The sequence below is a fragment of the Panthera onca genome, chromosome D1 (assembly GCF_046562875.1).
Source record: "Panthera onca isolate mPanOnc1 chromosome D1, mPanOnc1 haplotype 2, whole genome shotgun sequence".
Lineage (NCBI taxonomy): Eukaryota > Metazoa > Chordata > Mammalia > Carnivora > Felidae > Panthera > Panthera onca.
In genome coordinates, this window is record NC_138348.1 from 14002714 (window position 1) to 14025876 (window position 23163).

General features: G+C 36.2%; 3 protein-coding genes across 4 annotated transcripts; all 3 read right to left on the minus strand.

The window, feature by feature from the left end:
- Positions 1 to 1471: 1471 nt before the first annotated feature.
- LOC132660692 (olfactory receptor 8K3-like) lies at positions 1472 to 2461 on the minus strand. The gene has a single exon (XM_060604476.2). The coding sequence runs from the start codon at positions 2459 to 2461 to the stop codon at positions 1472 to 1474; it is 990 nt and encodes a 329-aa protein (XP_060460459.2).
- Positions 2462 to 9376: 6915 nt separating this feature from the next.
- On the minus strand, positions 9377 to 10318 carry LOC132660691 (olfactory receptor 8K3-like). Its single transcript, XM_060604475.3, has one exon. It carries the CDS (start codon positions 10316 to 10318, stop codon positions 9377 to 9379), a length of 942 nt encoding a protein of 313 aa, XP_060460458.3.
- A 5843-nt stretch (positions 10319 to 16161) lies between these two features.
- On the minus strand, positions 16162 to 20284 carry LOC132662521 (olfactory receptor 8J2). 2 transcript variants are annotated; one of them, XM_081790171.1, is made up of 2 exons: positions 19378 to 20284; positions 16162 to 16172 (listed from the first exon to the last, which is right to left on the minus strand). In XM_081790171.1, the coding sequence occupies exons 1-2, from the start codon at positions 20282 to 20284 to the stop codon at positions 16162 to 16164; spliced, it is 918 nt and encodes a 305-aa protein (XP_081646297.1). The 2 variants fall into 2 exon arrangements, with proteins under 2 accessions (XP_081646297.1, XP_078290183.2); XM_078434057.2 differs by lacking the exon at positions 16162 to 16172 and having other exon boundaries at positions 19337 to 20284.
- Positions 20285 to 23163: the final 2879 nt, after the last annotated feature.

Sequence of the window (23163 nt, forward strand, 5' to 3'; positions counted from 1 at the left end):
CCTGAGAAACTTAACAGAAACCCATGGGGGAGGGGAAGGAAAAAAAAAAAGAGGTTAGAGTGGGAGAGAGCCAAAGCATAAGAGACTGTTAAACAAACTGAGGGTTGATGGGGGGTGGGAGGGAGGGGAGGGTGGGTGATGGGTATTGAGGAGGGCACATTTTGGGATGAGCACTGGGTGTTGTATGGAAACCAATTTGACAATAAACTTCATATATTGAAAAAAATAAATATAAAAAATTAAGGCAAAAAAATAAAATTTTATTTTTACCTGTTTATTACTAGTGGATAGCAAAATAATTGATCTTTCATTTGGAAACTTTATATGTACTAACCTTGCAAAATTTAGTCATTATTTTCAGTGTATCAGCTTGAAGATATTTTTGAATTTTTAATATATACAATTATGAATCTTACAAACAATAATACTTTTATTTATGCTTTCCTCAGCATGCATATAGTCACAAATCATAATTTAACAGAAATCTACCCATGCAAGCAATAGTCCAAGGCTGAAACAATGTTAGTTGTTTCATCAGTGGATGAACTCATTGCAGATGTGGTAGACATAGTGAGACAACTAGAATCAGAAGTGGAGCCTGAGGATGTGAATGAATGGCTGAAATCTCATGACAAAACTTTAATGGATGAAGAATTGCTTCTTATGCATGAACCAAGAGAGTGATTTCTTCAAGTGGAATCTACTCCTGGTGAAGATGCTGTAAGGTTGTTGAACTGGCAACAGTGGATTTAGAATATGGATTTAGAATATGGATTTAGAATATGACATACACATGGTCGATAGAGCAGTAGCAGGGTTTGAGAAGATTGACTCCATTTTGAAAAGAAGTTCTACTGTGGTTAAATGCTATCAAACAGCACCACATGCTACAGGGAAGTTATTCATGAAAGGAAGAGTCAATCAATGCAACACACTTCACTGTTGTCTTATTTTAGGAAATTACCACAGTTGGGGTGCCTGGTGGCTCAGCCGGTTGGGTGTCTGACTCAGCTCAGGTCATGATATCGCCATTCAGAGTTTGAGCCCTGCATCAGGCTCTGTGCCTGTTTTGGATTCTGTGTCTCCTCTCTCTCTCTGTTCCTCCCCCGCTCATGCTCTGTCTCTGTCTCTCTCTCTCTCTTAAAAATAAAGAAACATTTAAAAAATTTTTAATTAAAAAAAAAAAAAACAGAAAATACTACAGTCACCCTAACCTTTGGCAACCACCACCCTGACCAGTAAGCAGCCATCAAGATGGAGGCAAGACCCTCTAGGCAAAATATTATGACTTTGAAGGCTCAGATGACAGCATTTTCAAGCAATACAGTGTTTTTCTTTTTAAGTATACACATTGTATGATTACCTTTAATGCTAAAAAACACTTAACAGACTATAATACAGGGTCAACATAACTTTTATATGTATTGGACAACCAAAAATTCATTCAATTTGGTTTACTGTGAAATTTGCTTCATTGTGGTGGACTGGAACCAAACCCGCAATATCTCTGAGGTATGTCTATATTTGCACACTTTCTCCAAGTTCTTCGTAGGGCATTTTTCACCTCTTTGTTCCTCAAGCTGTAGATCATTGGATTCAGCATGGGTATAACCAACGTGTAAAATAAGGAGGCCATATTATCAGTATCAAAGGAATGAGTAGATTTCGGCTGCACATACATAAAGAATAGAGTGCCATAGAATAAGGCAATCACTGCCAGATGGGATCCACAGGTGGAGAAAGCCTTGTGCCTGCCTTCTGCAGAGTTCATCCTGAAGATGGCAACAGAGATTAGAATGTAGGACACAAGGACTGTGAGAAGAGATGACACCAAATTAAAAGCAGAAAAGATCAGAATTATCAATCTAATTTCATCGGTGCCTGAACAGAGCAAAGCTATCAATGGTAGACTGTCACAGTAGAAATGCCTGATGACATTATAATCACTAAATGATGAAAGGAAAATTTTCATGATGGTCAGCAAAGACAAAGAGACACTATAGAGATAAGCCATTACCACTAGCACCTGACATAATCTTTGTGACATAACAGCTGTGTAGAGCAGAGGGTTACAGATGGCCACATAGCGGTCACAGGCCATTGCTGACAGAATGAAAATTTCATTAATGATAAAAATACTGAAAAAAGTGAGTTGGGTGGCACACTCATTAAAGGAGATTGTATGTTGATCTACAGCAAAATTTACCAGCATTTTGGGTCCCACAGCTGTTGAATAACCAAGATCAGTGAAAGCCAGGTGTCTGAGGAAGAAGTACATGGGTGTTTGTAGCCTAGAGTCTATCTTGGTGAGGATGATCAAACCCAGATTACCCACGACTGAGACCAGATAAACAGTGAGGAGTAGTCCAAATAATGGAGTCTGCAGCTCAGGGAGTCCTGTGATTCCCATTAGAATGAATTCTTTCAACAGTGTTAGATTGTGTTTGTCTGTGCAGGCCATTCGGGAAACCTATACTGGGAATAAATACAAAAATAATCATTAACTTTCATGACATGACTGAGAGGACCATTTTAATAATGATTAAAGGCCTAAATCTTTCATTATGGCCTGTGGCCGTAATTGTCTGTTCCAGCACCTGGCAGCTCATTTCTCTCTTTCTCTCCCTTCCTCTCTCTTTCTTTCCCTCTCTCAGCTTAGCTGAGCTCTTTATAGCTTTCTTAGATATGACAACAAAATGACAAACAACAAAGTTAAAATCTCCTAAATTGGATTTATCAAAATGTAAAAAACAGACAAGTTGTATGCATTAATGGACATTATTATGGAATGAAAAATTAACTCATATAATGAAAAAAAATTGTCAATCTTCTATCTGGTGTCTACTATATAAAATATACAAAGGACTCTTACAGTCCAATATCTAAATGAAAAATTACCCAACTTAAACAAAAAAAAAACAGGCAAAAAAGTTGAAGAGACATTTCTTACAGAATATATGCGAATGGACATTGGCATATGAAAAGATATTCAACATCATTAGCCATGAGGGCAATGCAAATCCACACCACAAGGAGATACCACTTCGCTTGTCGTAAGGTGGCTTAAAAAAGAAAAGATAAGAAAAGAAAAAAAATCACAAACGTTGACAAGGGTGTAGAGATGAGAATCCTTGTGTATTAATGGGAAGGTAAAACAGTACAGTCACTATGGATGGAGTTTGACGGTGACTCCAAACATCAAGCTAAGAATTACCATTCTGATCCAGTAATTCCTTTCCAGATGTGTACCCCCAAAGTACAGACAACCACAAGAGTTCATACAAAAACTTTGCAGGTAAATGTTCATGACAGCATTCGTAAGAGATACACCAGTTCATGATAGTCAAAACTTGGGGACAACCCAAATGTCCATCAACCAATGCATGGATGACATCTCTGTTGTCTCCACACAATAAGAAATTAGGAAGCCATACAAGGAAAGAAGTATTGTTATATGCAACAACATGGATGAGCCTTTAACACGTGCTAAGCAAAAGAAGCCAAGTATAAAAGGGCACATCTGTGCGTATTATATTATATAATTCCATTATATGAAATATCCAAAAGAGATGAATCCATAGAGAGAGAAAGCAGATTAGCGGTCAGGAACACCAAATTCATTCTCAGGAGACAATTCAGTTAGGGACATATTTCGGGTGGATATTAAAAGCATCATAAATCTCACGGAATAAATGAGAATATCAGAGTGTGTGCTCTCTTTTAAATCCATGCTACTAAATACAAGTCCCCTTATATATGAGAAAAGATATGACGTGTTTCTAATTATCTTTAGAGTTCTATGTAAAACACTAAACTTTATTTTACATGGTTCTATTTACATTACTTTGTACGATTATTGAAGGTAACCTGGTTCTTACCTTTTAGATCTGTTTTTTTCCCTCCCAACTTTTCTTCAAACATGTAAAAAACACAATGAGATTAGAGTTGGACCTTCACTATAAAACTACCCTAAGGATAGAGGTGAGAGAATTAAATTATTCCCCAGCCCTGCCCCCTCCTATTGCCAAATACATCTTTTTGCACTAAATTAGGTGACAATGAGTATATTCAACATGGAAGGTCAACAAAATATAGATTTAAATATATATACTTACACATCAAAGTAATTTTCAAGGGGGAATAGAGTTTTAGAAAAAAAACTATTAAATAAGTGGAAAATACACTGTAATTGTAATCAAAATACATATTACTGCTTTAAAATTTTGCAAGAATTCTTCTTTATTGAAATTTGTATGTGCACATATTTTAATCTTAATTCCAATCTACATGAGATATGCTTTTCGTTATTTAAGGGATAATCTGATGGCATTTCAGAGACTATTCCAAAGCTTACAGGTAAGGAAGAGGGGCAATCCTGTTATTAATCAGATGTTATGGGGTGATGGAGGCATTACATACTGATATCAATGCTTTAATAGTTTGCTTTCACCTCACTTCCAACTAAAAGGGATGGTTTGAAAAGGACATTGATAAATTTGGGAAACACATGATGTATTTGAAACAGAGAAATTGCAAGTGTTACAAACACATTGAGGCAATCCTTTTACTTTAGAGGGACTGGAAACCACTATGGAAATGTGTGATTTGAGTTAGAAATTCTGAAAATATCCAATTAACTACGCATAATAGTATCATATTTGACATTTTACTAAGGGTCCAAGTGAAAGAAACTAAACAGGAAAATCTTAAGGTCTTGGGTGTGAATTTCTTAACCAATTCCCTTTTCAGAGATTGCTTTTTTTTCCCCCACTATTCAATGATTACAACCTTGCTGCATCTTAGCAAACGTCTAGCTTTCACCAAAAATTATAATAAAGATGTTTACAACCTTGTATTTGCCCAGAAACTTCAGTTAACAAAAGAGAACAGTTAAAGAGATGGTTAAATCATGGAAGCGGGTGGGGGTTTGGGGACAATAATGTAAATGGGAGGTGGGGTCCTGAAGAGTCACTAGACTCAGAGTTAGTCACAGAGACAGCTACAGTGTACTCACCTGCGAGGTGGAAAATCTCTGGGCTCCCATTTGTTCATGGCACAACCCAGTAAGGATTTATGGATGACTTTACTCCTTTGAGTCTCTCCCTGAGGAGAAAGAATACAAGCTAATTATGCCTCAAGAATTTGAAAATATCAAACAAAGGCGTGGTATATCTCCTAATTCTACAGGACATCTTTATATTCCCCTGCTAATAAAGTTATGTTAGATACCTTTCCACAATGTCTCCTGGTAAAGTCTTTCTATTGTAACCCAGCGATCTGGAATCAAATCGTTGTATTTGTAAGAAAGATGTTTTCATTTTTCTTGCAACCCTTAATGATCTTCTTCTACTACAATGGCTTTTTATGAGTTTATCTCTGGGGGCAGAATGAAGATGACTGAATGATGCTTACTACATCATTAAAAAAATTTACAAGTAAAAGTAAAAATTTACAAGTACTTGTTTTCCCCTTTTTTTTGTGGTGTTTTAACTTATTTAAACATAATATACTTATTAACAAATGCATGCATCGTACATTTTTGCAAATTCAAGACAACTGTGTAATCAGAATCCAGATCAAACAGCTATGATGATAGAAAAATTGAAACATTACCAGGACCCCAGGAGAATCCTTCAGTCTGCTGTCTGCGATGAACTGTCCCCTTAAACACACACACTCACATGTGCACACACACATGAATAATTCTTTTTCTGCCTGCTAACAATGTGAATTATTTTTATCTATTTTTGTTACTTTTATTTTTTTAATTTTTTTAAAACGTTTTATTTATTTTTAAGACAGAGAGAGACAGAGCATGTGTGGGGGAGGGGCAGAGAGAGAGAAAGAGAGAGAGAGAGAGAGGAAGACACAGAATCTGAAGCAGGCTCCAGGCTCTGAGTATCAGCGCAAAGCCTGAAGCGGGGCTCGAACTCACGCAGTGGGAGATCGTGACCTGAGCCGAAGTCCGACGCTCAACGGACTGAGCCACCCAGGCACCTCTGTCATATATTTTTTAAGGATAATAATTTATAGTTTATAAAAACATATTGCCCTGACATAGAGAAGAATTTCTTGAAAATGGTAATTAAAAACATCTACTCCCACATCCTTTATGTCCACACCAATATCTTTTGTCATCTTCATATTGTATTTCTTGTCAACTCTTTATGGATTTGGAACAGTTACCTTTATATTATGCTTACAAAGCCTTTGTCCACGATTTGTCTGATTATGTAGGTCTGATAAAAGTATCCTCTCCCTCCAGCATCTAGGGGTGCCTGGGTGGCTCAGTTGGTTGAGCATATGACTTCAGCTCAGGTCATGATCCCGCCCTCCATGGGTTCAAGCCCCAGGTGGGGCTCTGACAGTTCAGAGCCTGGAGACTGCTTTGGATTTTGTGTCTCCCTCTCTCTCTGCCCCTCCCCCACTCATTCTGTCTCTATTTCTCAAAAGTGAATAAACGTTAAAAAAAAATACTCCCTTGGGCATCTGGATGGTTTAGTTGGTTAAGAGTCTGACTCTTGATATTGGCTCAGGTCATGATCTCATGGTTTGTGAGTTTGAGCCTCGTGTTGGGCTCTGTGCTGACAGATAGGGATTTTCTCTTCTCTCTCTCTCTGCCCCTCCACACCCTCTAAAAAAAAATTTAAAAAAAAGCATCTTTTCCCATTGTTAGAGTTTCCTTCTCATACTATTAATTGTGATGAACATAATTTCTTAAGTCAGTGCAATGAATCATTTTAAATCTTAGATAACCATTGTTTTATGAGGTCTGTTTAAAATGCTTTATATATTTCAATATCTCCAAGATGTTTCACTATTCTTTCCTTTTAGATGTTTGTATTTCACACTGAGATCTTTAATCAAGTACAACTGAGTCTGTATAGGGACTGGATACGCGCCCATATCCTTTTTTCTTTCCAATAAATATACAAATTGCCTAAGAGTATTTATGGAAAAGATTGTTCTTCCTCTTTGAGAAAATAGTGATGCATCCATCATAAGTTAGGTAACAGTGTATTTGTAGATCTGTTTCTGAAGTCACTATTGTATTCCATCAATCATTTGGTCTGTTTTCTGGACAATGTTCTCTTTCCTTTTTTTTTTTTTTTATTGCAGTATAATTGACACACAATGTATGTTAGTCTCAGATGTAAAACACAGTGAATCAACGTGTTTATCCATTATGTTATGCTAACCACAAGTGTAGCTACCACCTGTCAATACCATTGACTATATTTTCTATGCTGTACCTTTTATTCCTGTAACTTAACTCATTCCATAATTGGAAGCCTCTATCTTCCTCTCCTCCCACCCCCAGCCTTTTTGCCTATCCCCCATCCCCCTCCTCTCTGGCAACCATAAATTTGTTCTCCGTATTTATAGGTCTACATCTAACTTTGCTTGTTTGTTGATTTGAGTGTTTTGTTTTTAGATTCCGTATATTAGTGAATCATATGGTATTTGTATTTCTCTGTCTGGCTTGTTTCGCTTACCATAATACTTTCTGTGTCTACCCATGTTGGCACAAATGGCAAGATCTCATCCTTTTTTTTTTTTACATTTATTTATTTTTGATAGAGACAGAGCACAAGTGGGGGAGGGGCAGGGAGAAGATGAACCAGAATCCCAAGCAGGCTTTGTGCCATCCTCGCAGAGCACGACGTGGCACTCGAACCCATGAACCGTGAGATCATGACCTGAGCCACAGTCGGGTGCTTAACCAACTGAGCCACCCAGGTGCCGCAAGATCTCATCCATTTTAAGGCTGAGTAATATTCCATCGTGTATAAATTCCACATCTTCTTTATTCTATCATCTAACAGTGGCTACTTGGGCTGATTCCATATTTTGGCTACTGTAAATACTCCTGCAGTGACTATAGAGGTGCATATAACTTTTTGAATTAGTGTTTTTGTATTCTTTTCTATTCTTAGGGCAAATACCCAGTAATGACATTCTTGGATCACGTGGCATTTTCATTTCTAAATTTTAGAGGAACCTCTTAAGTTTTTAGAGCCACTATTTCCACAGCGGCTATACCACTTAGGAAAAAAGAAATTTAATTACTATAGCTTTGTAATAGGTTATGAAATCTGGTAGTATAACTCCTGTAACTTTAATCGTTCTTCAAACTATCTTTGTATTTTTGGCATTTTGCCTCTCTTAATTAAGTTTATAATCAGCTTCCATAAATCTAAAATAAAGAAGGAAAAAGAATGAAAGAATGAAGAAGGGAAGATTAAAAAATAGTTTCTATAATAATTTAAAACTATCTAGTTTATTAATGTTTACACATTAAAATAATATTGCTTAATTAAATAAATTGGTATCTGTTATTGGAATGCCTCTGTATTCTTTCTTCTATAATAGTCTAGATATTTGGATTTCCATGTAATCTTTAAAATCTACTTGACTATTAAAAAATGCTGCTGCAGTTTTGATCGTTACTACATTAAATATATAGAATAATTTAGGGAGAACTAACCACCATGCAACATTTATTTCTTCTCAGAAATGGTATGGTATATGCTACATTTATGACTTCTTTAATAATTCAGTAATGTTTTTATAGTTTGTGGCAGAGATGTGATGCAACTTGCTCATTAAATTTTCCCTAAGTATTATAGACTTTTCATTTCTAGTGTAATTGATAGTTTAAAACTTTACTTTTACCTTTTTTTGTTATTGTAGAGCAAAAAAACAAATCTGATCTTTAATATGCTGACTTAATGTGCACTAACCTTGCAAAATTCAGTTATTATTTCTAATGTTTCAGCATGAACAGTTTTGAAATTTTAATGTAAACAATTATGCCACCTGAAAATAAATACACTTTTATTTCTGCTTTCCCCAAGCATATACAGGTACACATATCGCTTAATAAAAGCTGAGATGCTTCCCACAACAAGAGGATAGAGTTCAAGTGTCATTAAGGTAGATACAATTGATTATTCATTATTGTGTGTATTTCCCCCAACAGGAACAATAGTTGCCATCTTCTATATGCCATATGCCATTGTGGTGGGGACTAGCATTTATTTAACATTTAGGCAAAGACATTAGAAAGCCTTTTAAGTAATAATATCTAAGGGGAGATGCATTACAACAAACCCAAGAAACAATACAAGTTGTCTTCAATTGTAACATAAGTACTTAGCAATGTGAGAACAGTAGTCTGGACTTCAGTCACCTCCACTGAAACCAAAAATGATATCAGAAGGATCATCATTACTGAAACATCTATACATTGAAAATGGGAAAAACAATTCTAGTTTTCCGTGACTTTTATACATTAGTCCTTTCTAAGGCCTATGGCATATAATCAACAATAGTCTATAAACTAATTTATTATATACGTAGTTCACAGTGAACTCTACATAGGCAGTTTGTGCAGATTTTTCCATATCCGACGCAGGGCACCTTTTACCTCTTTGTTCCTCAAGCTGTAGATCATGGGATTCAGCATAGGTATTATCAAAGTATAAAATACAGAGGCAATTTTATCAGTATCAAACGAATGACTGGATTTGGGTTGCACGTACATGAAGAATAGAGTTGCATATAATACAATGACCACTGTCATATGGGATCCACAGGTGGAGAAGGCCTTGTGCCTGCCCTGTGCGGAGTTCACGCTGAGGATGGCCATCAGGATCAAGATGTAGGAGACAAGCACTATCAGAAGAGATGACACCAAATTAAATGCTGAAAAGATCAGTATTATCAACTCAATGTCACGTGTGCTTGAGCACAACAAAGTTAATAAGGGAAGATTGTCACAATAAAAATGTCTAATGACATTATGGTCACAAAAGGATGACATAAAAATCTTTATGGTGATTATCAGAGAGAGAAAGGCACTGTAGACATAGGGGACAGCCACCAGCACCCAGCACACCTTTTGTGACATAACAACCGTATAAAGCAGAGGATGACAGATGGCCACATAGCGGTCATAGGCCATTGCTGACAGAATGAAAAGCTCGCTGATGATGAACAAGATGAAGAAAGCCAGCTGTGTGGCGCACCCGTTATAGGGGATTGTGTTTTGATTAGCTATGAAATTGACTAACATTTTGGGCCCCACAGCTGTTGAATAACCAAGATCAATGAAAGCCAGGTGTCTGAGGAAGAAGTACATGGGTGTTTGTAGCCTGGAGTCCACCTTGGTGAGGATGATCATGCCCAGGTTGCCCACCACTGAGATCACATAGATGATGAGGAAGAGTCCAAAGACGGGAGCCTGCAGCTCAGGCCGGTCTGTAATTCCCATTAGGATGAATTCTGTTAGCACTGTTTGATTTGGTTGGTTCATCCTGGCCATGAAGGAAGAATGCTGTGGGAAGAAACATCACAAGAGTCCTTGAGATTCTGGAGACAGCATCTGTTCCCATTTTAGAACCCAAAGTCATTATGGGTAAGACAAATCCAAGTTTTTAGATGAGGTGACTTAAGGGGCACCTGAGTGGCTTAGTCACTTAAGCATCTGACTTCGACTTAGGTCATGATCTCACAGTTCGTGGGTTTGAGCCCTGTGTCTGGCTCTGTGCTGGCAGCTCAGAGCCCGGAGCCCACTTTGGATTATGTACCTCCCTCTCTCTCTGCCCCTCCCCAACTCACGCTCTGTCTCTGTCTCTTAATTAAACACTAAAAAAAATTTAGATGTGGTGACTTGAAACAAGACTCACCGCCAACATTGAAGCTGGAACCAAATTTAAAAAGTGTTATAACCTAAGATATACAGTAGCCATTTTTTTGTGTGTCAAATGCTAGCTACAATTATCAAATATATACAACCCCTTTATGACTCTGTCAACAATGCATCATTAGAAACGTTTGATCTTGAGTGGGAATCCTGATATCTTTTTTAGAAATGTTTTTCGCTTAAAAACTGGAAGGAATTATAATAAAAGGAATGCCCTCTACTCCTTGCCTTTGCAACCTTAGTCTCAACCTCCAGAGAAAACCGTGATTAACTAATTGAATAGACTTTGATTTACTTTCCCACTATAACTCTGCATACTAATGGCATTCCCATTCCACCATTCATTTCATTTTTGAAACCATATTATCATTTCACTATGCTTTTATGAGCTTTAAATATTGTTGATGATTTTTTGAGGATAGACAAGATAGCTATTTTGCAGAAGTCCCCAACATGTGCACTGTAACGTACATAAGTAACTTTTATTTTCTCTAGAACAGTGCATGTGAAATTTCAGCACATGTATGTGTTTTTTTTCAGTTTATGATTTTTGCTGTGTTGCATACCAAGTGAGACCTGCATTTAGAAGTTACTCAATATGAGAAAAACACTAGGTGTCATTCTCACATTTGCTTTGACCTAAGAACTAATACCTCTGATGTTGGCTTAATGTTATAGTTACAGTTTTGTAGCACATATTAAAGCAAATACAAATTATTAAAATATACTTGTTAATGTACCCCCTAAAATTATCCAGAAAACTGCTATAAAATAGTGATTCAACAAAGAGAAATGTCACTCCAAAGTAGGCAGTGCTATTTCAAATGACTTAGAGACTGGAAAATAATATTGCATGGAATATATTTACTATATTTTAATTTGAATACAATTCCTACTCCTTTATTTCATCTTCCATAAAAATACATAAAATGGTTGGTTCTAACACATTGAATTTAAGGATTGAACTTTATCTACCTCTACTTTTCCAACTCTTTTCTCCTTCAGATTGTTTTTAAAGGTAGGTGCTTCCAAAGTTTCGTGGGGAAAAAATCATTTCAAACTCTCCAATATATAAGATGTGAGGACTACAGTGTGACTCATTCTAGGAGGCACAAAATCCTGATTTAAAAAATAAAAATATAATTTAAAAAACCACAATATATTCAGGCCTATAATTTCACTTATATAGATATAAAACCCTAAACAATACTAATATATTATTGGTATCACTTTTAAAAATGTATAAGAATTATAAAACATTTGTTCAAGCTGTGTTGATTCCATGTTTGGCTGGAAGGTTTAATTTTGGAAAATCTATAATTAGAATTCACCACATTATCAGAATGAATTAGAAAACAAAATGACCATTTGAGTAGATGAGAAATTAATAATATTTAGGATAGATAAAAGCTATAAAACTTAAGAATAAAAAGAAAATTCCATAATGGTAGGATATCTTATAAAAACTAGGCAGAACCTACTCTTAAAAGGAGAAAAATTAAAATGTTTTATGGAAACATTATAGAAGCCTTAAATAAATTAGTACAAATACTATGTTCGTAGATTGCACAATGCAGTGACAAAATGTCAATTCTGCTGAAATTAGTCTATTTTCTCGATGCCCTTACAATTGAAATCTAAGGATATTTGTAGAATTTGCCAATGATTTCAAAGGCATTGAGAAAATACAAATTATATGGAATAAGCAAGACATTTTGAAAAGACCAAATGGTAAAATTATAAAGCTGGAATTATTGAAACAATATGGCATACATCAGTGGAACAGAATAAGGACTTCAGGAAAAGATCCATGAATGTATAGAACTATAGTTTATGACTGAAGTAGCATGTTAGGACAAGCATGCAAAATCGAACTATTCAGTGGAGATAGGGAAAATGTTTATCCCTGTATAGGATGAAGAAATCCGATATTTGCTCATCCTTACAAGGTCAAGGACTTAACATTATAAGAAAATGTTAAACTTTTATAACCTTAAAATGTTAACCTTTTATAACCTTAAAAACTAGAACCTCTGGTTGCCCACAAATGAAAAATTCAAGTTTAATTTGGGAGATAAAACTACTTCACAAAATTTGCTCTACCCAAAAATCTATTCAAATTAACAAAATATCGACAGCAAAGCAATAACAAACATTCGCTAGCGACAACCAAACAAATGACAAAGTCTAATGCCTGAAGCTACAAAAATTATACCCAAAGAAAGGACTAATCCACAGTAGTTCGTACAGTTGGCCAAACCTCTTCATCCCAACATCCATTTTATTGTGATTTTACAAACCCTGGAGTTCTTCTGAAATTCAATGGAGTAAGTATTAAGTGGCCCTCCTCCCACCAGCCCTAACCAAGCACTGCCTGAAAAGAAACAAGGAAATTGAGCATCACACCTGAATCTTATTAGATGAAAGCAGAAACTCGAGAGCTGTACCAGGACCAGGAGGATGGACATGAGTCCCAGGATGTTCTCTTATGCAAATGTAAGCACCCAATCTCAAGTCGATATTCTGTAACATTTTGCCAATAGCCTCAAATGAAATAAATGGGTTGGTTAAATGGAGAACATTGCTCTCCCACTCAGAGGAGGGAGGGAAAGGGAGAGGGAGGGAAGGAGAGAGGGTGACTTTAAGCTGAGCTTGCAAAAAATGCTGACTCCCCCTTCAGGATGTTTACTGTCTAGAATCTCAACATAAATGTAGGAATAATGACAAATAAAAATGACGTTCCTTATCACCTTCAATGAACATAATAATAGTGGTAAACATATACCATTACTCCAAAGAAACCTGGTTATGAAAAGACGTTATTAATATACCTGGTAGAATCTACTGAGTCTGGAATTGGTGACTATATTCATATCTTTCATTTAAATTGGAGACAGCCATCAAAAATCATTGCTGCAGCTAATCTAGCAATCATTATAATCAGTGACATCTACTTACCCTAAGCGAGGACTGGCTTCTTGTTCCCCCATGCGATTATGAGCCTGACTGCTGTGAGAAGAATTTATGAGTGTCCCCTCCCTTCACGACATTCCCCTGGGAGCTTGAATGCACTTCTTGGCTATTCCCAAAGCCTCTGAGAACAGGAAATGATGCCACTGGTGTTTGCTAATTATCCAGAGTAACTTTGATTTCTCTATTGAGGAAATGTTTTTTGTTTGTTTGTTTTGTGTGTGTGTGTGTGTGTGTGTGTGTGTTTACGTCTACAATTCATCTGCTTTTATTAGTTGTTATTTTTATTGCATTTACTCAGGTATCTGGATTTAATAGATTATTTCTTATATGTCTTGATCACCTACAAAGTACATATTTTCAGCATTTTCTGCAAAGACTTCTTCCATATTTTATATGTGAGGATAAAAACAAAATTATCTAAATATGGCCTATAGGGTTTTAAAAGATTCAGAAGGAATAAAAGTTATGAATATGTGTGCAACTCCTATATTTATTTCTTTTTCTAACCTCAAGGAGTAAATTGAGTTAATGACACCCTAGTTCCACATCCATGTATATCTTGAGTACTAATTTTCCCTCTCCACTCGTATTTCTCTTCTCCACATAGGTCCTCCTTTACAAAAACTAATAAATGTCTTTACAATGGAGTATAGTTTTATAAAATAAATATGACATATGCTTTAAATTGAACAACATATTACATAGCTCATTGATATCTAAGGTTCTCACTCAATTATATGTTTTTGAATTATATTCATTTTATTACCTGAATTCCAATATTTTGTTGATTTCTATTTAAATAAAATTGCTATAACCTGATTCTGTCCTCATTTACAGTAGGTTTGCTCCCATAGTAATAGGCATGTAGTTAGTTACCAACTTTTGATGTTTACATGTCTCACCACAATTAAAAACTTTGTGTGTGTGGTCCCCACTGACCTGTGAATGAACATGTCTGTGATATATCTTCTGTGTCTCTGACTTGGGAAAAATAGGTACATTTAATTTATTTAAATAAAGATGGTTCTACTTAAAGGTTTCTTTCATTAATATATATTCCACTATCAGTATCCAAGCACATCATAGTCTGGACATCTAATTTATGAATATGTCTGACTTGTACAAATGGTAAAAGTTGCAACAAATAATTAAAATCGGATGTAACTTTATAGAGATAAAATTGTTTTTCTTGGTGTAATACATTATTTTTATTATTATTTTTCAATGTTTATTCAGTTTTGAGAGACAGAGAGAGACAGAGCGTAAGTGGGGGAGGGGCAGAGAGAGAGAGAGAGGGAGAGAGAGAGAGAGAGAAAGAGAGGGAGACACAGAATCTGAAGCAGGCTTCAGGCTCCAAGCTGTCAGCACAGAGCCTGACGCAGGGCTCAAACTCACGAACCAAGAGATCATGACCTGAGCTGAAGTCGGCCGCTCAACCAACTGAGCCACCCAGGCACCCCAATACATTATTTTCTTTAAGGAATCCAAATATTGGTCTAGATTTGAAATAGAAACATGCACTAAGTATAATCCATGCCAATAAAGAAGTTCAGAAATTATAACAAAGACAGATACATGTTAATTTTAATTTATTAAATTAAATATTAATTTAATTTAATATTAATCTTACTTTTTGAATGTCTACAACAGTGATAATGCCAATAAAATAGTTACCGAGGTGACAAAACCCTGACACATATCTTGAGACAGAGGTTGGGGGATGACCTCCAAATCTTGCTTTTCCTCCTGGGCACCCGGCTGGCGGGATCTCAGCCTCCTGGCAGTTAGGAGTTACGAGTTGTAGCCTGACTCACCTGTGGTAACAGAGCATCTCCCCGTCTGCAGCCAATCTCTCCACCACTGTGCACTTGCCCTGAATGCTTCCTACAACGCCTTTCTGTTTCAGAGATTGTAGTTCCCTCTAGTGGACCATGCAATGCTGATAAAATGCCGAAAAATCGTGAGAGAGGAAGCCAACAGAGAGAAAATTTATTACAAAAGAGATCAAGAAACTATTAGTTTTCCCCCAATGTCATATATTCTGTGATCAATATGCAATGTTTTAGGCATCCATATCTTAACATGAAAATATCTTACCCACATATTTCGTAAAGGTTTTAAATTAATGTAACATAATCTCATGAGTTCATGTCTTGATCACTTTTTGTGATTGTGCAAACATTCATAAACTTTATCATTCACAAAAACTATTAGATCTTTGAAATAGCCATTTTAAAGTACTTTTTTGGCACTTTATATTTAAAAAATCATTAGTAACCTCTTCTGACAATTATAGCTAAAATTGCTTTTGTAGTCAGATGCTTCTTAAATTGAAATAGAATTAGCGTGCAATTTTATATCAGTTTCAGGTGTCTAACATATTGATTCTATAATTCTATACATTACACAGTGCTCACCATGATAAGGATAGTCACCATTATCACCATTGATTACTATTACAAAATTATTGAATATATTCTCTATATAGTACCTTCCATATCTGTGACTTATTTATTTTATAACGGGAAGTTTGTATCTCTTAACCCCCTCTCTGTATTTTGTTCATGTCCTCACATACCTTCTTTCTGTCAACCACCAATTTGTTCTCTGTACTTAAGAAACTGTTGGTCTGTTTGTTTTGTTTGGATAGTCCACAAGTAAGTGAAATCATAAAGAATTTGCCTTTCTCTGTCAAACTTATTACACTATTTACCTATTACTATCTATTACATAGGTCTCTCTATGTTGGCACAAATTGAACAATCTCATCCTTTTTTATGGCCGAGTAATATTCCATTGCATTTGCTTTTTAAACTAGATATACTCATATTTACATTTTAGGTAACTCAAAGTCTTGTATTTTGTGTACTGAGGTAAAAGTTTACCAAAGCTATTCTGTCAATAAAATTTCTCCAACCCAAATAATGATTGTTCGTAAAAATGGCTGTTTAGCTATTGAAAGAGTCAAAACCAATCCTGGACAGAAGCTTAGACAGTGCCACAGGGCATAATTTGTGGAAGAATATCAAGCTTCATAAGTAGTACTTCTGCCTTGCACAGAAGGAAAGAAGAAAAAAAAAATATCTGTAGCTTTTATTGAGACACAGAGAGAAAAGAAAGGTGGAACAAAGAGGGAGTAAGACAAGGAACTAGTATAAGGTTTAAGTCTGATGATAAGAGAAAAGCAGTGGAGAATTATTTTGTTGGGCTTTAGCTAAGTTTCTCTAAGCAAAAGAAACCTGATGCTATCATAGAAATCTCTATTTTGCCCCTCTCCACCCATATTTACAGTGAAGTCACTTCTTTTTTGAATGATTTCCTTAACAATATTTTTTCATTGCCATGGAGGTGGCTTGTGGAAATAGCCATTTGAAAAGGAGAGTTGATAGAGGTGACCTATGGCATGTTTACATCTGGTGAATGCTTCTGGACTTCCAGGCAGATGACATTAATAGATCAAACCAAACTTATATAAACCTTAAGCGATAAAAAAAAAAAAAAAATCTCCATTGGAAGACTTACAATTCCTCAATATAAGTTTTGCATTGAAAAAAAAATTCAGAATCATACCAATCTCTGTTATCTATTAGATTATTGATATAGTTGGCAATATTTAATACTAGATATATGCCTTGGGACATAAGTAAAATATTAAGGTGTATGATTATGGTGATTCAAAGCATAATGAGCTGCTGTGAAAATAGTCCTTCAGTAAGTTTTTGGGTTTGAATTTATGAAATGGCATTTGCTCTGCAGAATTTGGGAAAGTTTGATGGTTTTTCTTATTTTCATGGTTTTGAGAAGATTCAGGGTGGGCCACCCAAGATTTATGCACTTGAGATGCTCTCTGCCCTGAGCATCCCTACCTACGGAGTCAGGTCAGTCTACTGCCTCTGTGGCAGCTGCAGAATGAGGGGCCTTGTGGTGTCATTTGAAGTTTGTCCTAGCTTTATAGGTGGTCAGACTTTGTCTTATGACTGTCTTGCATCTTCTCTCCCCCCTCACCACTAGGGGGATCTTATTGTCTCTGGACACCGGTGCCATGGAAACTGCAGAGCAGTTAGGTAGGGAGAAGCTGGAAGCACAGGTGACTTAACATCTCACAGGATGAGGTTTGATCAATTGGAGATCAAAGCTGACATATAAATTATTTTCCCTATCTTATTCCATGGAAGCTTGGTGCTGGGCTGATGTGCCTGCCTGGTTGGTTGATTATGTTGATTCATCATTTCTGATAAATGTGTACAAGAGATATGTGAGTGCATGTGTATGTGCGCATACACTTTGGAACCTTTGAGCCAAATGCTTTGTCGTTTCCTTATTTCAAAGAAGACTTTGTGTGTTGTTTGTTTAGGACAAATTTTGTAGGTAATGCATGCAGAAAGGGTATATAGTATGTAAGCTTTTGTGAGTAATAATGAATGAGACAGACATAATGTTTTAGAATATGCTCCCACCTACCCACCAAAAATGCCCATGTGCAACCCCCAGAAGTGTGAAGATGTTCCCTGCTATGTAAAATGAGACCAGAAGTATCCATCATACAGGGTGACTTTATGTTTTCAGCTTTGCTCTTTATTCATGACTAAAGTTAGAAATTAGCTCATGGACCTGAGTGTCATGGTTCCTGTATTTGGCTTGTTTCTGACTTCCCTGAATATTTCCTGAATTTACTTTAATCATAGACATTTCCTGACCTTGCATTCCCTTGCATGCCCTGACCAGTCTCCCTTAGTCCATTGTAAGTTAGCAGCATTTTACATGTACAGACAGAGATATGACACATAATGACTGTTAACTGTGTGTGTGTGTGTGTGTGTGTGTGTGTGTGTGTGTGGTCATGGTGCCCTTGAGAACTGGTGTCACTTTGAGAACACTGGCTTTATTTTTGTTCTAATAACACTTTACTTCAAAGCACACTAAATAAACATGCTAAAAGATGTGGTGTTTGTTGTTATGGTTCAATAATACAGACAATGAACTCTACATGAGTGTTTGTTACGAGATTATGACATGGAAATATTGATTTTAAGTCACACTGGTATGAATATCAACATTTTCCTTTGTGTACATGCACCACGTGAGAAGAATGAAAAAGTGGAATCCTCTTTTGTGTTTTCTTTTTCTGTTTTCCCACGTGTCCTATTTCCATGTATATCTAAGCATTCTTGTTTGGTTTTTATTTTCCCTGAAAGGTGATTTAAATTTATGTCAAGTGCAAGATAAAAATGGATTCTAAAAGGTTAAGAAATTGAACAATAAAATACTGCAACAAGTAAAAATAAAACTTTTAACAGCTGAACAAACCATATATCTGGCGAGGAAGATAATGTGACTCTTAACCAACTTCCAAGCTCCCAGACTTTCTCTTCCTTGATTAGAAATTCTAAAAACCCAGTAACAGGTTGTGTTGAGCTCTAAAATATGCTTATTTTGAAATCATTGTTTACTATTTAAATAAATGTACTTTCTTTGGTCAACTAATACATTTTGTATTAGGGAGAGTTGCGTATTTCGGGTTGGAATCGAAAGGGTTAAGATTTTACCATTGAAATTGATAGAATTTTTAACTATTTATTGCCTCTGCACTTAGCAGAGATTAGCTTTTCAGGAGCAAATAAAAACCCTTAAAAGAAGACACCTGTAATTTTAAATTTACATGAATTTGAAAGACTGACATGCCTTATTTAGGAAACTCTTCAATGCATCCTTCACATCCTTGTTCCTTAGGCTGTAAATGAAGGGATTCAGCATGGGTATCACCAGGGTGTAGAAGACAGAGGCCATTTTATCAGTATCCAATGAGTGGTTGCTCCTTGGTTGCAAATACATGAAGAGAAGGGTCCCGTAGAACACAGTGACAGCCATCATGTGGGAGGCACAGGTGGAAAAGGCTTTTTGTCGACCCTCTGAGGAACGTATCCTCAAAATGGCAAGGACGATGTTGAAATAGGAAATTAGAACAATAATCATAGAGAAAAGCAAATTGGTCCCTGAAAAGGTAAACACTGCTGTTTCTGGAATGTAGGTATCAGAACAGGACAATGCCAACAAAGGGACATTATCACAGTAAAAATGATTGATTACATTGGAAGAGCAGTATGACACAGAGAACACACAGGAGGTGACAGTCAGTGCTGTGGTCAGACTGTAGAGGTATGTGAGGGATACCAGCAGCAGACAGATCTGTGGAGATACCACCACCCCGTAGAGCAGGGGGTTGCAAATAGCCACGTAGCGGTCGTAGGCCATTACAGCTAGCATGAAAATCTCAGCCACAATAAAGACTAAGAACCCACCCAGTTGGGCTGCACATCCATAGTAGGATATGGTCTTTTTTGAAGCCAAGAAGTTAACCAGCATTTTTGGGGCAATGACAGTAGAATTACCAAGATTGATGATAGCTAAGTGCCTGAGGAAGAAGTACATGGGGGTTTGAAGTTGAGAGTCAATACTGGTGAGGGTGATGATGCCCAGATTCCCTGCCACAGTGAACCCATAGATCACCAGGAAAACAAAGAAGAGTGGAATCTGGAGCTCTGGGCGGTCTGAGACTCCTGTGAGAATGAACTCAGTCACTGGGGTGAGATTCCCTTGGGCCATTTATTTGGTGGTTTTCATCTTCTAAAGGAGAAAATGGAAGGAGATTAATAGATGATGAGATAGATTTTTCTGGTAGATGCTAGAAAGTAAGATGTTTTATTTAAATTAGGTTCTTTTGTTCACAAACACTTAAAAGTGTCAGATCTTAATTTTTTTGTTCCAATTCTTTCAAAAAATTGGAAAATATGAACACTCTGAAAACCAATTTCAGTTTCTTAACACTGTTTTACCAAGCTTTCATTTTTTTATTCAGTGTTAGATATAGCTTATTGGATGAATATATGTAATTATATTATTACATGTATTAATGTTTTATGACTGTATTAAATATATTGATTATAATATTGGAAGAATATATGTGTGTGTGTGTGTGTGTGTGTGTGTGTGTGTGTGTGTATTCATGCCTGTATATATTTCCATATACACACAGGCTCTGTGTATATTTCCTATGATAGAAGATAGGTACCTATAAGAAGCTGATGAGCCAGAGTGACTTTCACTAACATTCAGTTAGTTTTTCATTAGCTGCCACTGGTTTTTCTCTTTAGCCCATTCCGTGTCATCATCCTTGGGAATTTCAATATTTCCATAGGAAATATTTTGCCTATGTTGTTTTTCTCTTATCAGTTTCTACCACACCTCACTGCTTCATCTGTCCACCGACAGACTACATCTCAGTAGTCTTCGTTCTTAGTGCCAATCTGAAACTTAATTTAAAAAAAATCACATTTCTTTGGCCAAATAAACTAGTTCTTTCTCTCATTCTGACATACCTGCTCTGATGGTTCTCTATTATTGTGCTCTGGCAGCCCTTTCTTTTCCCAGCTTATACCTCTATCCTTTAAATTGTTTAAGGCCTTGGGGTGCCTGGGTGGCTCAGTTGGTAAAGCATCCGGCTCTCGGTTTTGGCTCAAGTCGGGATCTCATGGTTTGTGAATTTGAGCCCCTCATCAGGCTCTGCACTGACAACATGGAACCTGCTTGGAGTTCTCAGTCTCCCCCTCTCTCTGTCCTTCCCCTGTTCATGCTCTTCTGTCTTTCTCGAAATAAATAAAATTTAAATCAAATCAATTATTTAAGACCTGTTTTGATGTTTTAAAAAATATTACTTTTGTTTTGCTCAAATTAGATCATTTTGTGTTACTTGTACAGAGAAATATATGGAGAAGATTGCTAACATTATTCAGTATGTAGTGTATGTGCTCTGGACCCAGAACTATGCTATCCATTTCAAAATAATGCTCTCATTATTCTGCAAGAGTGTCCTAGAAGATGGTTGTAATTATTTCTTTGTCTGAAGAGACAGTTGAAGCTCAATGAAATTAAGACTCAAGGAGTCTATATAGGATATTGGCAAATTGTATAGCTTTACGGTTTTGCTTTATGTGTTTTGTTTGCTTGTTTGTATGGTTACTTGGTTGGTTGGATGTTAGTCCACCAATTACTAGTTTGTGATTTTTATCAAGCATTTATATGCTTTGTTGTGTAAATGTAATGAGATAATACACAAGCACAGGTTACTACAGAGACTGATAATAAATGCAAAATAATTGGTGCCAGCAATTATTATTATTAGCATGTTTTGAACAATTTTCTATAGCGGTTTCCTGTTTGTGTCCTAGTAATCCATTCTACCTGACTGAGGAACTCATAGTTGAAATAGGAATAGGAAGTGAATTATTATTGTGCATATCCAAGCAACTGGGACATGTGATTTCTAGCTATCTATTTAACAAACAAATCAGGATGTGTTCTCCCACAACCTTATTCTTTCTTAAATCTGTGATGTTTGTTTGTCTAATGAAAGATACTGTATTCCAGGTGCACCTGAGTATTTCAGTCATTTGAGCATCTGACTCTTGATTTCTGCTAAGGTCATGATCCCAGGGTCCTGGTATGGAGCCTGCTTAAGATTTCTCTCTCCCTCTCTCTCTTTTTCTCTCTCTCTCTCTCTGTCTCCCTCTGTCCTCCTCTCTCTCTCTCTCTCTTTCCTTATGCCCTTCTCCCCCACTCACACACACTCTGTCTCTAACTGAACAAAAGAATTAAAAAAAATTAAAATTAAAAAACATACTGTATTCCATAACTCAAATATATGTCTGATGAGCTTATACGAACAATTGGGTTGTACTAGATACCCCGTATCATTTTTCCCCTACCACTGCATCCGAAAAGAAATGCACAGGCAAGTTTATTGTTGAAAACTGAGTAGCGACATTCACTTTATACAAAACATTTATTTGTTTGCAGCTCAGTGCATGTTTCACTTTGAGAAATAATATATTCAAAAACGTATACTTAATTTCACAAAGGCAAAAGAGAAACCACTAACAACATGAATTATACGTTGTCTACTCTGAATTCATGCAATTAACTTTTAAACGTGCATCAGTAGCTATTATTTTCCTTTTCTAGTGAAATAGTATTAATGGCAAAGCTAGGTTTTTGTTTCTAGAGATATAAGTCACTGAAATAAAATATTTTTCTCCTGTTTCTTCAGAAGTGTTTCTGACAAAATTGTTTCTGATTAGTTACATTAGTTTTTTACACATATTTTTTCAAATTTGTTTTTGAAAAGAAATACAGTAAAACCTTGGCTTGAGAGCACAATTCGTTCTGAAAACATGCTTGTAATCCAAAGCACTTGTATATCAAAGTGAATTTCTCCATAAGATGTAATCGAAACTCAGGTGGTTTGTTCCACAACCCAAAAACATTCGTATGAAAATGATCACAATACTGTAATATAATACAAAATAATAAATAAAAGACAAATTATAAAGACCAATAAACAAATTCACCTGCACTTACCTTTGTAAACCTTCGTGGTTGGTGTGAGGGAGACAAGAGAGAGGATTGTTGTGTAGAACCACTTTCAC

Excerpts from the sequence above, each read along its gene's own strand:
- LOC132660692 (XM_060604476.2), bottom strand. The coding sequence starts at position 2,461 with ATGGCCTGCACAGACAAACACAATCTAACACTGTTGAAAGAATTCATT.
- LOC132660691 (XM_060604475.3), bottom strand. The coding sequence starts at position 10,318 with ATGAACCAACCAAATCAAACAGTGCTAACAGAATTCATCCTAATGGGA.
- LOC132662521 (XM_078434057.2), bottom strand. The coding sequence starts at position 20,284 with ATGGCCCAAGGGAATCTCACCCCAGTGACTGAGTTCATTCTCACAGGA.